The 15,559-nt window shown below is 31.2% G+C and overlaps 1 protein-coding gene across 21 annotated transcripts in view; it reads right to left on the bottom strand.

Annotated features, from left to right (window-relative positions):
* The window catches only part of LOC106883284 (regulating synaptic membrane exocytosis protein 2), a 272,841-nt gene that overhangs the window by 113,316 nt on the left and 143,966 nt on the right, over positions 1 to 15,559 (bottom strand). For 12 of the 21 annotated variants that reach the window (XM_052966018.2, XM_052966023.2, XM_052966021.2 and 9 more), the window contains one exon: positions 11,968 to 12,047. In XM_052966018.2, coding sequence (XP_052821978.1) covers positions 11,968 to 12,047 — 80 coding nt within the window. Of the gene's footprint in view, positions 1 to 10,261; positions 10,585 to 11,967; positions 12,048 to 15,559 lie in introns of all 21 variants that reach the window. The other 9 variants (XM_089349850.1, XM_089349857.1, XM_089349852.1 and 6 more) reach the window with 1 other exon arrangement.

Genomic DNA, 15,559 nt, shown 5'->3' with positions numbered 1-15,559 from the left:
CTAAACTAAAACAGACAAACAAAAATAAAACTGACTTTTTCTGATACGCTCTGTACTTTTGAAGAAGAGTAGGATAAGAAATTCCTTACTTTCAAACTGGAAAAGTGTTAATGACAAAAAAGACTGAAATAAGGCCTCATTAATATATATTCAACTAACCCATGCTAGCATAGAAAAATGGATGGAAAAATGAATGAACTATAGATAGATTCTTTTACTCTTTTACTTGTTTCAGTCATTTGACTATGGCCATGCCGGAGCACCGCCTTTAGTCGAGCAAATCGACCCCAGGACTTATTCTTTGTAAGCCAAGTACTTATTCTATCGGTCTCTTTTGCCGAACCACTAAGATACGGGGACGTAAACACACCAGCATCGGTTGTCAAGCGATGTTGGGGGGGACAAACACAGATACACAAACATATACACATACATATATACAATGGGCTTCTTTCGGTTTCCGTCTACCAAATCCACTCACAAGGCTTTGGTCGGCCTGAGGCTATAGTAGAAGACATTTGCCCAAGGTGCCACGCAGTGGGACTGAACCCGGAACTATGTGGTTTGTAAGCAAGCTACTTACCACACAACCACTCTTATGCCTACGTTCATACTTATATTAAAAGCACATTAAGCAGCATTGTATGAAATATATTCATGTACCATCATATATAATATGTTCATTTTTATATACAAAGAGAGGAAGAGAGAGAGAGAGATAGAGAGTGAGGTGTAGACATAGCTGTGTGGCTAAGGTATCAGTTTCTCCACTTCGTGTTAAAAAAGTTAGCTTGGGGTTCAGTCCCATGGAGCACCACTCTGTGCAAGTGTCTTCTGGTATAGCTCTGGACTGACCAATATTTTGTGAATGAATTTGCTAAACAGAAACTGGAAGCCTGTTGTGTACGTGCATATCTATCTATCTATCTATCTATCTATCTATATATATATTATAGTGTGTGTGTGTGTGTGTGTCATTGTGCATGTTACGGTTTCCCTTCCTCGATATCACATGCTAATTGTAAATAAATATCACTGATATTAAGTAGAGCTGTTTGTTTTCAAACTCTAGTGAAAACATGTCTGGACTAGGGGAAAATATTAGTTTTCTTAAAGAATCAATCTACAGTAACTTGCCAAGCTTTTAGCAGTACTCAAAATATTTTTGTGTTAAGATCTAAATTACATACACACACACACACACACACACACACACGCACGCACATGCACACACACACATTCAATGATGAAAGTGATGCATGAGTGCTCAACATATTACATGCAATACAAAACCTTTTGGACCAGACCAACAATGCCAACCATGAAAGTAACAATGTGTAAAATAATGTTGTACTGTCTACAGATATCATCAAATATATTGGTTGTTGTTTAACCCCAGATAAGTCCTGACTGAGCTGACCAGTGATAAGAATCACTTCAGCAGTGACCAACCTTCCTTCATTTCTAAGTGCTAGGAACACAAAACCACATTCTCTGTCATGTCCTTTTCTAAGATGACAGGGTGTAATTTGTGGGAGATCTGGCTGCCATTTCTAACAGTCTAGCAACCATGTAGAGGCTCTCTTATTGGCCCAATGACTTTTTTTTTTTTTGCAATGTGGTACATGTTGAATTACATTCAAGAATTTGTTTATAGTGGATGATATCTGTACGGAAGCCAATCCATTCTTTTTATTTAAATCTTGTATTTGAACTGAGGAAAGGCTAAGCAATTAATACAATAATGGGTGAGTGCAGAACTGAATTTAGTGCATTTATTATTTAGCTATTTGCCAACTATAGAGGCTATGTCACTAAAGAGAGCTAGAAAGAAGAGCAAAAAAATAGGAAATTAAGAAACAAAATTAAAGAAAGATAAAATCTGAATGAGGTTGCAGAGCTGGAAGAAAGTTCATAAAATGATCTCTCCATGAATTTTAGTAGATGTTGATGGTAAATACTTAGAGTTCAGAGAAACATAAATGTGAAGGACACATACATATGATGTTCCAATTGGCCAAGTATATTTTTGTACCAGATTACAAGCTGAATAATAAATGCAATACTGTCTGTAAAGTGGTTGACATTAGGAAGGGCATCCAGCTCTAGAAACCATGGCAAAGCAAATATTTGTGCTCAGTGCAGTCTTCTGGCTTGTTGGTTTCTGTGGAATCGTGCAACCCATGCCAGCATAGAAGACAGACCTTAAAATGATGATGATGATGAGGATACATACATACATACATACATACATATATATATATATAAAGGGTAAGGACTTTGCTTCAGTCATGATTGTACATGGGATTGCACCTAGAAAGTTACAAACTGAGGCACAAGTCTGGGCAATGTTGCTTGTGAAAACCAACCTCTCCTCTCCACGTCACCGGTGTTATCCAAGGGAAAGGCAAAGGCCATTACAGTTTGGCACCAGTGACATTGCAACTCACTTCTACAGCTGAGGAGACTGGAGCAATGTGAAATAAAGTGTCTTACTCAAGAACACAACACAAGGGTAGACCCTGAATCAAACTCACTACCTCATGATTGTGAGCCCAATGCTCTAACCACTGAGCCATGTGCCTTCATTTTGATATATTCATATCAAAGTAATATAATAACATGATTTTGCCATGTATTCACATATGTATACATTGTAATATTTGTAATTGTGAATATTTTTTTCAAATACATTTGAGCTCATTCAAATTCAAAGTATTAAAATATCACAACCAAAATAGAAACTGTGAGATGTTTCTGTTCTAAATGCTGTTCATAATCTAAATGTATACAGCTGATTATTTAAGATACAACCTAATATTAAAGCATTTTTGAATGGTCACTCACTAAATCGTTTTTTACCAAAGTGTATAGCTATAGTCACATAATAAGCCATTTTTATTGAAGTGTAAATTATGGCCACTCATAAAAATCATGTAACTTAATGTATCTAATAATCAATAATAATAATGTGTCTGATAATCAATTATCCTTAGAGCTAGCATGAGTATCACTCACATCTCTGAGTTTTGTCTTTAAAAAACTAAATAATATACCATAGTGGACAACAGTGTGAATGGCTGGGAATCAAGACAAGATAAAAGATGTTGGTCACAATGTCAGTGAATAAGAAAACTCAATCTTTTATAATATATTAAGCTATTTTACATTCTCTCTGAATAAAAATTAGGTATGAATTGACTGATAGGATCTGAGCCATGTATCTATTGCTAGTTAAGTGACCACATTAAAAATTAAATTATGGATCACCTGTTATTTTCGCTCCTTAAATTACATACTACAATGTTTTTTTATCTGATATTTTAACTGAACAATTTATCACTAACAGAAAGATGATACTTTACTAATGTCCAATACAGCAAAGGGTCTCACTTGTGGTTAATGTTTGCAATAAGAAACAACTCCATTAACAGCAAAAATTTTGATGTAAATGATGTTAGATATTATCAGTACCCAACAGACTCTCTGATAGTTCTTGATCCCCATATCTATCAACTTGCCAGAAAGAAGGAATGATAGGAATCTCTAGTATAATCAGCTGTAACATGGATGTCTAGCAAAAGACAAATACATGACTTCAAGCCTCATTAGTCGGCTGCTTGATCCTTTTTGTCACAAATTCATACTTAAAATGCCTAATATCCAAAGTTTCTATTTTCCAACTTTCTTAATCACCTCCACCTTATCGTATATATATATTGACATTTTTCAAAACTGTTAATGACATAAATATTCCATTCTTATTTTTACCATTTATATTAATATTTCCACACTTGTGTTAGTTGAATGGGTGCTGAAAATTTGGGTCTGTGCCTATTGTTGCTGAAATTATTTTTATAGCTGGATATCCTATAATAGTCAGAGTGGAACTAGTTGACAGCCAGTCAAACTGAAGCAAGCAGAATCTGTGCATTGCTCAGGGGCACAATACATTATATTTTCTGTCAAGAAGATTAAATCTTTATTGATCTGTTTTTCAGAAATAGCAGGGAGTTAAAATTCTCAGAAAATTTTACTTAGGAAGTAAATTTATAGATGTAATGCAATTCTCAAAATACATAAAAAAAAATAGTTAGAACTAATGTTTTCCCCATATACATACCTATATATAAATACACACATAAAGGAAATATTTGATTTTCAATTTCAGATGAACCAATTTATAGATTAAGCACGAGTGCTGTGAAAAATTGTGATAATAATGACACAGCTCCATAGAATAGCGTGCAGAGTTGAACAACAAGTGAAAGATACTGGCAAGCTATGGTGAACAGCTTTCCATCTAGAACATAAGATGTATATATATATATATATATATATATATATATATATATATATATGTAAAAAAAAAATTAACAGAAAAGCACTAGTCTACTGTGAGAGATTTTAACACTTCATTTGAATGAATCCAGTGTCGAACTTCTTACTGCATCTAACTATAAACTTAGATAATAAAATACCAAAGGCTCTTTGTTTTGGTAAATAATTCATCATCTGAAGAACTTTGAGAACATTTTAAGCTATGTGAGCCCATTTTTTAAAACTTATGTTATAAGGTAAAAACAGAATGTCATGCTAAATCTTTCAACTATGAAGTGTATTAAATGGTGTATATTTATTACAGTGGATCTTATTAATATATATTCTAAAGTTAGTGTAAGCTGCATTTATTTTGATGCATTCCTTCTGTTTATAGTTTTCAGTTTTGATACAATTTAATATTTTCTCCAGCAAAGATGATGATATTCAAAACCAAATAGTCTAGAAGGTTTTGCATCCAAAAGTGATTATACACAAACTTTTATATTAATAATAGAAAAGAATGAAGGAATTTAAATACATAAGTCTATCAAATTCTATTCCACTAAATTTTAAAAAATAATCTGATTAAAATACATTTATTTTATAGCATTTTCATGAACAAGTGATTATGTTCAGTATTTATTTTTAACTCTTAGAATATTATTATAATCTTTTATGAAGTTTAATAATTATAGTAAGAATATGAGAATCGTTTAATTAAGTTAGACTGAGATTGAACTTGTGCAAATATTGAGTTGGCTTAATTCTCTAATGGTTCATAAAAAAAACTAACAACAATGGCACTCAATAATTATAGTTATATTATTGTTAACATTATACTTATATTATTCTATTATAGCTAACAAATAAGTACTTATTTCATACTTTATAGTTATGTATCAATCAAAATTGTAAAATGTAAATGAATGGATGTACATATGTAACACAAAAATAGCTCCACTAAAACAACTATTGTGAGTGAAATGAAAAGTTTAGACTATTAATTTGAAAACACAGGAGAATTAAAGATAATTTTGGATAATGCTAGACTCTGTTAAACCATTTAAAGCCCTAAAGAAGTTTATCATATTTTTTCAAAGATATAACACAAAAGGTTGCTAGAAATGAAACTGATAAGAAAAAGAACTGCTCAACACTTACTCTAATAAATTAGAAAATTACTAATTTTAAATCTTACAACGAGAGATATTCAGTAACAGTACTTTGGAGCTGGCAAAAATCTTTACTCCAAAGTACTGTTGCTGAATACTTACTCTAATATTTTCTTAAAAAATAATTAACTGACAACAATTCATTCTCTGCTATTTTGATTCTGTTGTAAAAGATTTTACTAAACCAAGGAAATAATCATCCACAAAATACGCTTATTATTTTTACATCCATTTTTTATGTTTTCAGGGATTGAATATTTTTCTTTTTTTTTTTTCACTTTATAAGTAGAAAGTGAAATATATTTTATATCAAGTAGGAGTGGCTGTGTGGTAAGTAGCATGCTTACCATCCACATGGTTCTGGGTTCAGTCCCACTGTGTGGCACCTTGGGCAAGTGTCTTCTACTATAGCTTTGGGCCGACCAAAGCCTTGTGAGTGGATTTGGTAGATGGAAACTGAAAGAAGTCCGTCGTATATATGTATATATATATATATATATATATATGTATGTGTCTGTGTTTGTCCCCCCCAACATCGCTTGACAACCGATGCTGGTGTGTTTACGTCCCCGTAACTTAGCGGTTCGGCAAAAGAGACCGATAGAATAAGTACCAGGCTTACAAAGAATAAGTCCTGGGGTCGATTTGCTCGACTAAAGGCAGTGCTCCAGCATGGCCACAATCAAATGACTGAAACAAGTAAAAGAGTAAAAGGGTAAGTAGGCAAACTGGAGCAAGCAATAATATGCTTTGCAATAACTTTTACTCTAAGATTTAAGTCCCTGACTATGTGGTTAACAGCAAAACAGTATCGCAGTAATTGTGCCTTCATCACTTCAACTGTTAAAGTGAACTGTAATACATGAAGTAATGAAGATTACCTACAAGAATTAGGATTAATTACATAACTCAGACATTCTACAAACATAAATGATAATCTACTTAATATGAATGTATTGTACGAACACTATAATGCTGCAGGCCTGAAGTGAGCATCTTGTAGAATGGTAAGCATTGAAAGGGATACTTAAAAGCACAGAAATATCAGTAGTTCTCTCAAATATCAGGTGCCCTCTCAAGACAAATACCAAAGTATTACAGCATTCTTACAAAACATCCATGTTAAGTATGATGCAAAAGTTGCTATTCAGTAATAATACGACTTCTATTGCTAATATGTAATAAATGATAATGTTTGGATAATTTACATCATATTTATTCTAAAGAATTTTCTAAAATATTATAAAATATTTTGAAATCATTCTGTATTTTAATGCAATAAAATATTTTATAGTTTTTGTATTTTATTTCATGCCAGCTTTTTCATGTTTGTGTAAATTGTAATTCAGAAATTTGCATTGATTTTATAGCTTAGTGTCCCTTTCAATGTTTACCATTCTAAAATGGAGAGTAAAACCTTTATATTCACTAGGCTGATTGAGGCAAATAGAGGGGTGTAAGATTATTTCATTCAAATAAAATGCCAAAACCACTACCTCGCTTGATTGAAAAAGCAGGTTGCATGTATATGTATGTGTATGTGCATGGCTGTGCACAAGAACAAAATAGCCACTTTCTGTTACAATACAAAAGCAAAACAGCTTCAAGCAAGATAGGTTCTTACATGAATGACAAGAAAATATCTGATTAGAAGCTAGGTTGTATTGGCAATTATTTCCTATACCCTCTATAAAGTTACCCTTCACTTTACTAATGGCTGTCAGTCAATAACAATAATTTTGGGACCAGGAAAGCTGTGACTGTTAAACTTTTATCCAAATTGTCTATTGTGAAACAACTGAATTTTAAACTGAATGGAAACAAGTATTTCATTTTAAAAAAAGTATTTGTGACTACTTGAGAATAAGCTTTAAATAAATTTACATAGAAATATTGTCATAAAATTTTGATGTAAATATAGTTTGCTTTGTAGGCCTGAAAAAAGCACATGATTGTATGGACAGTCTATAATGTTAGAGTGAAAAAGTAGAATCTGAGAAAACTGGTGATAGTCTGCATCAGCAAATAACAAGTTTAATAAATTATAGTTTATTAAGAAAAAATAAAAGGAATCTTTAATCTCTCAGGCAGGACCCTTCATTAATTCATCTTTCATAGATGAAGGATCCTCCTAAAACATTAAATTTCTTCTCTTTGTCATGGAGGATTACTCTGTTATATTTAATATAAAATTGTTAAAGTAATGTTATTGTTAGTAATATAACTTGTATGTGTTAGTTATACTAGTTGAGGGTGTGAAGCAGTATCTAACTATTTAAAAATAGTTTATTTTTCTATGTAAAATAATTCAAGTAATTTCACATAATGGACTTCATGTACAAATTTATTTGTTTGCCATGTCAGAGAGGTTAAAGGAATTAAGATGTGAATCAATACTCTTACAGGACTTTTACTAAAATGAGGAAATATATAACTATCAAAATGTGGTAAGCTAATACTTTAGACCCTGAGATAGATTCTGTTTTCTTTATACATATTTTTAATAAGATTCTAATTGATATTTTACAGAGCATGAACAAACTATAAAACACTATGTAAAATTAATGTTATTATTCTAGATGAAATGTAAGCTACTATTCTTGAAACAGATGTCAATTTATATATAAGCAAGCTTGCTTCTGTAATATCTGTCATAATACCTCATATACAGTTGAAAGAAAGATACAAAATGTCTACATGAATCACAAACATATAGTTGCTGCTTTGCCCTAGATTCATTGACAGTTTAGTAGATGAAAGACTTATCTCTTCTGAATAGGATACCACTCTAACATGAACAGAAGATCCTAGAATAACATCTAGATGCCACTTTGTAGTTGCTTGTGTTGCTATAGATAGCATTCAAATCTCCCTCAAATTACACTCTACCATCTGAATGAAAGATACACTGGACAATATAATCCAATATATCTCTTTGTACTTTAGAAAAAGAAAAGTTAGTCATGGTTGGAATATCTGTGATTATAGGTCTGCTTGGTAAGGACCTAAACAACAATATTTCTGTGAACTATGCTCTTTAGAATTAAATGTCCTCTTAGAGACAATGAATAGTTCAGTGGCCTTGAGCTCACAAAACCAGAGCTGATCATTCAATATTTTCTCCTCAGAAAATTTCTGAAAAGAACAAATTCAGTTTAATATCTAATAATATAAAGCAATCAAACTTGGCTTATTGTTTTATTAGTACTACCTATGTTAGTAGCAAAGTTAAGTCTTTTCTCTTATAAGTTATTCCTAAAAATATGCTTTAAATTTAGTTTAGAAATTTGCTTCCTAAATATGTGAATTTGGGTTCAGTCCCACTGTGTGGGACCTTGGGCAATCATCTAGTAAATTACCCTGGGCCAAACAAAAACTTGTGAGTGGATTTGGTAAGCAGAAAAACTGAAAGAAGTGTGTGTATGTGTGTGTGTATGTCTGTGTGTGCACACATACATGTGCACATGTGTGTGTTCACTTGTTTTGATATTACATGATGATTGTAAATGAACATTGCTGTCATACAAGCAATGTTGTTCATCTTTAGTCTTCATGGAAAACATATCTGGCCATGCAAAATACTACCCTGGTTAGAAACAGCGAGGGTTGGCAACAAGAATGGTGCTCAACCATAGAAAATTTGCCTCAACAAATTCCAAACGACGCATACAAATATGGAAAAGTGGATGTTAAATGATGATGGTGACTATATTTAGAAGTTTAAATATTTATATTTGAATTTGATACAACTATTCACTGAATATGCTTTACTATGGAGTGTTGTTCAAATCTGGATATGCGCAGGTCTTTTGATTATTGCAAAATATAATAATAAAAAAAAATATACGTATGATTGCTAAGCCTTTCCCCCCTAAGACCCTTCAGCTTGTACCCCCTCATCATGTATCTGTTATGTGTAACTTATTTTGAAGCTTTCTTAGAGTTTCATCTTCAATAATTGTTGGTTCTACTTGAACTGATCAGCTGCACTCATTCTATTTTCAACACCTATGTTATTTTTCTTCCAAGACCATAAATTACTAATGCAACCTTTTATTCTGAGGGATTCAATCCTATAGAACTTCCACTCTTTCAATATATTATGATCTTTCAAATTATAGAGTAATCAAGATGATCTTACACCTCACTTCTCAAATGTTTTATTCCACAAAAGACAAGTCTATCTACAGTAAAGAATATTATTTCACTTGATTGTAGAAGACAAATTATTAATTAAATGCAGTTTTGTAATGTTTTGACTGTCTACACTTTCATAAAGGAAAATTATTTTAAAAAGAATGGGTAGATTCTTATTTTATAAGCAAATTTTATAACCTGCTAGCATTAACATAAAATAGTGTCAACTTAACAGAGGCATGTTGTACATTCTTTAATCTCAAAATATACCAATACTAATAGAAAGCAAAATGTTATACACAATTAGTAATTAAAAATATTTTAAATCTGAATCATACTAGAAAGAGATTAGCTAAATAACAGTATTTGATAGGTATCATGCTAGAAATTTAAATTGAACTCCTAAAATATTTTCACTAAAGCACATTTAATAAAGCTATGTTTCACAAAGATGGAATCACTGAGTTTGCAATTAAAATGCTTATAACCAAACTTTCTCTTTAAAAACAAACTTTTAACAACCAATTGATTTCATGAAAAGGGAAAAAAATCCAAATGAAGTGAGCATTTAGCTACAAAGTAAACTAGTGCCTTTCTAGCCATTCCTGAATACTTCTGCATTGTTCTACCTTGGCATGATCTTCATAAATTGTCTGATTACTACTGGACAAACCAGTGTCAATGCCGGAATCTTTTATTAGAGTTGGTTCAGAGCTTCCACTCTCTGTGTCCTCTGTGCTCTGACTTTCCCCAAGTAAACCAATATGTCGTTTAAATTTTGGCTGCTGCATGACAAGCTTAGAATTGGTACTGCAAACAGCACCACTGCTGACACTTGTTGCGTGAGATACACTTGCAGGAGGCCAACTGCCACTACATGACACACTTGCAGATACACGACTATGATATTGAGCTCCCAATGCAGTGGCAGCAGCAACACCTTCTGGTTCCCCTAAAATACAAACAAAGAAAACAAGGACTAACAAAGGATTTAAAGCAAAATCAAGCTGAACAGATGGCTATATGACTGGTAAGTTGGTTGATTGACCATCTTGGCTGCATACAGCTGCCATGCTCATTCAATTTGTTTATGCTCTGCCAACAAGTTTCTGACCAGTAGAACAATTTCTATCAATGATACGTTACTCAAATCAAAATCCAATATTACGAAAGTAAAAATATAATTAAGGTTGTATAAAAGGCTGATTTATTAGTTTTTCATTGATTGCATTCACAATCGTCAATATTCTCCTGACCGAAGGATCACTCTTGAAGGAAGATAAAGGCAGGGAGAGGAGGGAGGTGAAAAGGTATAAGGAGAAAAATGAAAGTTGTATAGATATTATAGATAATAACTTTAAAGATAAATCCAAATAAACAATTGCCCTTTCCACACTATATATTTACCTTACTTTTACAATAGAATGCTTACTTTTTATATTGATTAGTTTTGGATGAAGTGCTTACTTGGAGATTTTACCAAGTATTTTCACAACAGGATATTCTTCTTAAGACTATCCCCTTTTCATGAAAGGAAACATTTTATTACTTTAAGTTAAGGTTTAATGACACTAATGATAGAATACAATGATAGGATGACACTAATGATAGAATACATTTTAAGATCTGGGACAATCATAAATGGTTTAGCTTCCTGTACTATGATCTAGTTTGACCAGTGGAAATAACATCCCAGTCTTGAAACTATGCAAAATATGAAACTGTTAGTCAATTTATATTCTATTCATATAAATATATATTGGTGTGTTGAGAAGTGTGCTTACAACTGGAACTGATCTGTTCTGTAAAATTTAGAAATAATAACATAAAATAGTAGTCTCATAATGCTTATTAAAAGAAGCAATGTAGGCAGATTAAATAAATTCTTTGTTTTATAATATATAGGTGACATAAAACAGAAAGAAAGAGAGACAGCAGGGATGGGGGGGGGGAGGAAGGAAAAAGATATTTTTGTAATGTAATAAACCATTCGTTGCTGTGTAAAGAGAGTAAAGAAAAATGAACAAAAGATTAATTATAATGTGATTCAGCCTTTTCTTTTAAGAAAATGAAGCAAGAAGATAATAGTGGGCAATTATCTTCTTTTCCTTTTTTTTATCTTTTGTAAAGAAATAAATTTTTATCAATGATGATATGATATAATTGTAATTTCGTTAAATTTTATGTTTAACTACTGGTCATAAAACTTGTCATCTACTCCTGTGCAAAACCATCAATAACTGACACACTACATAAAAATTCAAATAAATCTGATTTTCAAGTTTGATTTGTTTGCAACAGCCAGTAGATGGCAGTATGCATGCACATAACTCACCGATAGAAATTTTTTGATCTTAGCAGCAAGTATCTCATCCTTTTTCCAATGATCATCAGAAGTCAAGGCTTCAAAATCTCCTGGTAACAATGGAAACAGCATTTACATTACATCAAAATTAAAAGTTATCAATAAACCAAACAAACATTGATGCTGGGAGAATACATAAACAGTTGAAATAGAAAAAAATTTGGAAGTAAAATTGGTTTCATACAAAATAGAAGTTACACACATATATAAAGATTATTCATTCATGGTATCAGAAATAGTTTATTTCAAATACATAAACACATCCAGAGTTCTAAAACCAAAGCAGAGGCAAAGATATTAATCTAAAACCTCATCATTTTAGCCACTCCAGATATGATTAGAATTTGAAGAATCCAAGACAAGGAGTTAAGTTGACTAAGACTGATAAACTCTGAACCATGAAGTACAGATTCTGGTTGTCTGCTGCTGATCTAAGTTGAAAAATCATTAAAACAATAACATTGAAAGTTTTAAAAAATATATATAAAGAATGTTTTCATGAAAATATATTAACAAACTAAAAGAAATTATTTCAAATACAAAATCATTATAAGATTAAGACTAAATCTAATTAAAAGGAGTGTATTTTATTGAAGTAATTTATATTATATAAAGTACAATATTACTTTTTATGATCAAGAAAGGATTCTAAGGTTTTTGTACAAGCATGAGCATTAGAAAAATGCCACAACTTAACTTCTGAATACCCATGATTTCTTTTGCAATATTAACACCTAATGTCTCATTAAAGAGAAATTATGTTGTGTGACAATAATTTCCCAGTGAACTAACATACAGTCCTGTTAAGGTTTGTGTTTGAAATTTTTTTTTGCCTATTTCCAAAGAAAGCATGATTGTCATACTTTCAAGTATATCTAACAAAAAATATCTAATTAAGAAACTATCATCAATGTACTTCATTGTTATCTAATTAAGAATTTGCTTTCTCTTCCTATTTTACCTCATTTAATTAGCGTTGATGAAATATATCAAGCAATGATTGTGTGGAATATCTACTAGAAAACTTGATGCTTTTATGACCAATGGTAAAAAAGATACTGCATATCTTTCCAAAATGGATATATGTTCATTATTATATTATATCACTTTATGTCATAAATAGCTAAGGATAAATAACTTATTGACAATTTTGGTTCCCCATAGATACTAATTTTATGACATTTTAAAATTCATAATGAGATACATAAAATGAGCATTTAAATAATCAAAATAATTTTATATGAAAATATTAATGCACACATTATGTATATATATATAACTAAATTTATTCTTTATAATGTTCAAATATGAAAACCAAGGATGAATTTATTGGAATTCATTGATATAGTTCAACTAAAAGCAAATATCAATATTTAGTATATCTTTCAATAGTTCTCTCACAGATTGCCACAAAATATGGTTGTTGACATAAAGTATTCAGCTAACATATTATTTGAAACTATTTAGTTAAAATAATATCTAATAGTTATCAAATTTTGTCAACAAAGTTTTTTGGTTAAATTTTAATAAATCTTAAACCTGCAAAGTTTTCTAATTTTTTTTTTCAGTCATTCTTCGGATCACTTAATTTAGTTTGCATGACTTGCAGTTAGGGGAAGTCATTAGAACAAAAAATTTTTTTTGAAATTCTTTAGTCTGGAATTAGTACCAGAGAAAGTTACCAGTAAAACGTACTCTAAGAATAAAAAATATCAAGAATTAATTAAAAGCAAATGTAATAGTAAGAGAAAGACAGAAAGAAAATGTACATGTCCAGTTAAGAAAAGCAAATATATACATTAATAAATATAATTCCCAAAGAGATTGTTGAAGTTAAGAAGTGTAAGGACAGTGAATGTGAAAAAAAAAAAAAAAGGAAAGAAAAACAAATGGAAAACAGTGATTTGTAAGATTGAGTGAAGAAATCTGTCATCAGTGCAAAAACAAAAGAAAATGATAAAATGATAGCGATAAATATAACACAGGTTACAATGAGAGTAGTGAAAATATAACACAGGTGATAAAGAGAGTGGTAGGAATATAATAGTGGTGACATGGAGAGTGGTGTAAATATAACACAGGTGACAAGAAGAATTGTGTGACGTAACACAGGTGACAAGGAGAGTGGTTAACACAGGTGACATGGAAAGTGAAGTAAATATAACACAGGTGACAAAGAAAATGGTGTAAATATAACACAAGTGATAAAGAGGGCAGATATAATGTGTGAGGTAAACAGTTAAAAAGAAATAACAAGAATAAATTGAAAAAAAACACCCCAAAATTACAAAAAGAAAACAACCCAGTGAAATGAAATACAAACTGCCAGTGAGAGAAAGCAGTCAGGAATTTATTAATATGATCAAACATTAAGGTTAGAGTTATGCTACACTAACAGATTAAATTTAATTTCAATAAAATCATTTAAAGTTTTGCAGAAGTCCCTGAACGTTTATATATTATTTCAGGTTGATTCTAACTTATATTAGAATGGTTGGCTACTCAGTCCTTTTAGTGAATTTTAAACTCATTTGGCTATCAATTAGATTGAATGAAGAGTACCAAGAAATCTAACTATCACTGAGAGTCAAAGAGACTTCAGCATTAAAAGCAACACTATGAAGGCAGCATATGATGTTTGTGGATATATAACAGCAAGATATAAAGCTCTGAATGAATATATGTAATAATTTAATGAAATAATGATAGAAAATAAATTTATTGATACAAAAGGCATTAGGAGAATATGCTATGCTCATTGAAACAGAAAAAAAAAACCTATGTAGCTTTAGAAGCTTAAACATAAGTAATTCTAAAAAAAAAAAAAAAATGCTTAGAAAGAGATGGTCTCTGTCTAAAGATTTCTGCTGCTCTTTAAGTGTTAAGAATATGTAGGAAGTAAGGGTACAAAAAAAAAAAGAAAAAAAAAAAGAAAACTATTATTCTAACAAAATTGTCTCAGGAAGAAAACAGGATGTTTTGCTGAATAAAACTAAAATGTCAAAAGCCATCTTATTCACAGAATCCACCTGACATTATATTTTTAATTGGAAGACTATATCTAACTGCAGGTTCATTTCTTGTGCATGTAGTTGAATGTAAAAGTTGAACAGAAATGAAACAAAAGAAGCCATTCAAGCAGAGATAGCAGTGCATACATGCTAATTTGAAAATGATAGTGCAATATAATTAAGATAACTTTATGTTGACAGTAAATGAAAATGACGGTGTGTTTATAGTGGCATTAAACTGAAGGTGTGCTTGTAATGTTAATAAAACAGTCCAGCTTTTGTGGTATTGCAATAAAAACATACATTGTTTGTTTCCATAGATTTTGAAAATAGTTAACAGGAGCAGGCATGGCAGTGTGGTTAAAAAGTTCATTTTGTAACCATGTGATCCCACTGCACAGTACCTCAAGTGAGTGCCTTATAGGCTAACCTCAGGCTGACTATTGCCTTCTGAGTTTAATTTGGTAGATGGAAACTGCCTGGAAGCTATATATGTTACTAAAAGGAGGTAGCTCTAATATAGAATAACTTAACTCTGAAGAGATCAATAA

Source organism: Octopus bimaculoides, chromosome 3 (genome assembly GCF_046866305.1).
Source record: "Octopus bimaculoides isolate indiv1 chromosome 3, ASM4686630v1, whole genome shotgun sequence".
NCBI classification, from domain to species: Eukaryota; Metazoa; Mollusca; class Cephalopoda; order Octopoda; family Octopodidae; genus Octopus; species Octopus bimaculoides.
Note: the sequence above shows the minus strand (reverse complement) of the source record. Positions and strands in the feature narration are given on the sequence as shown.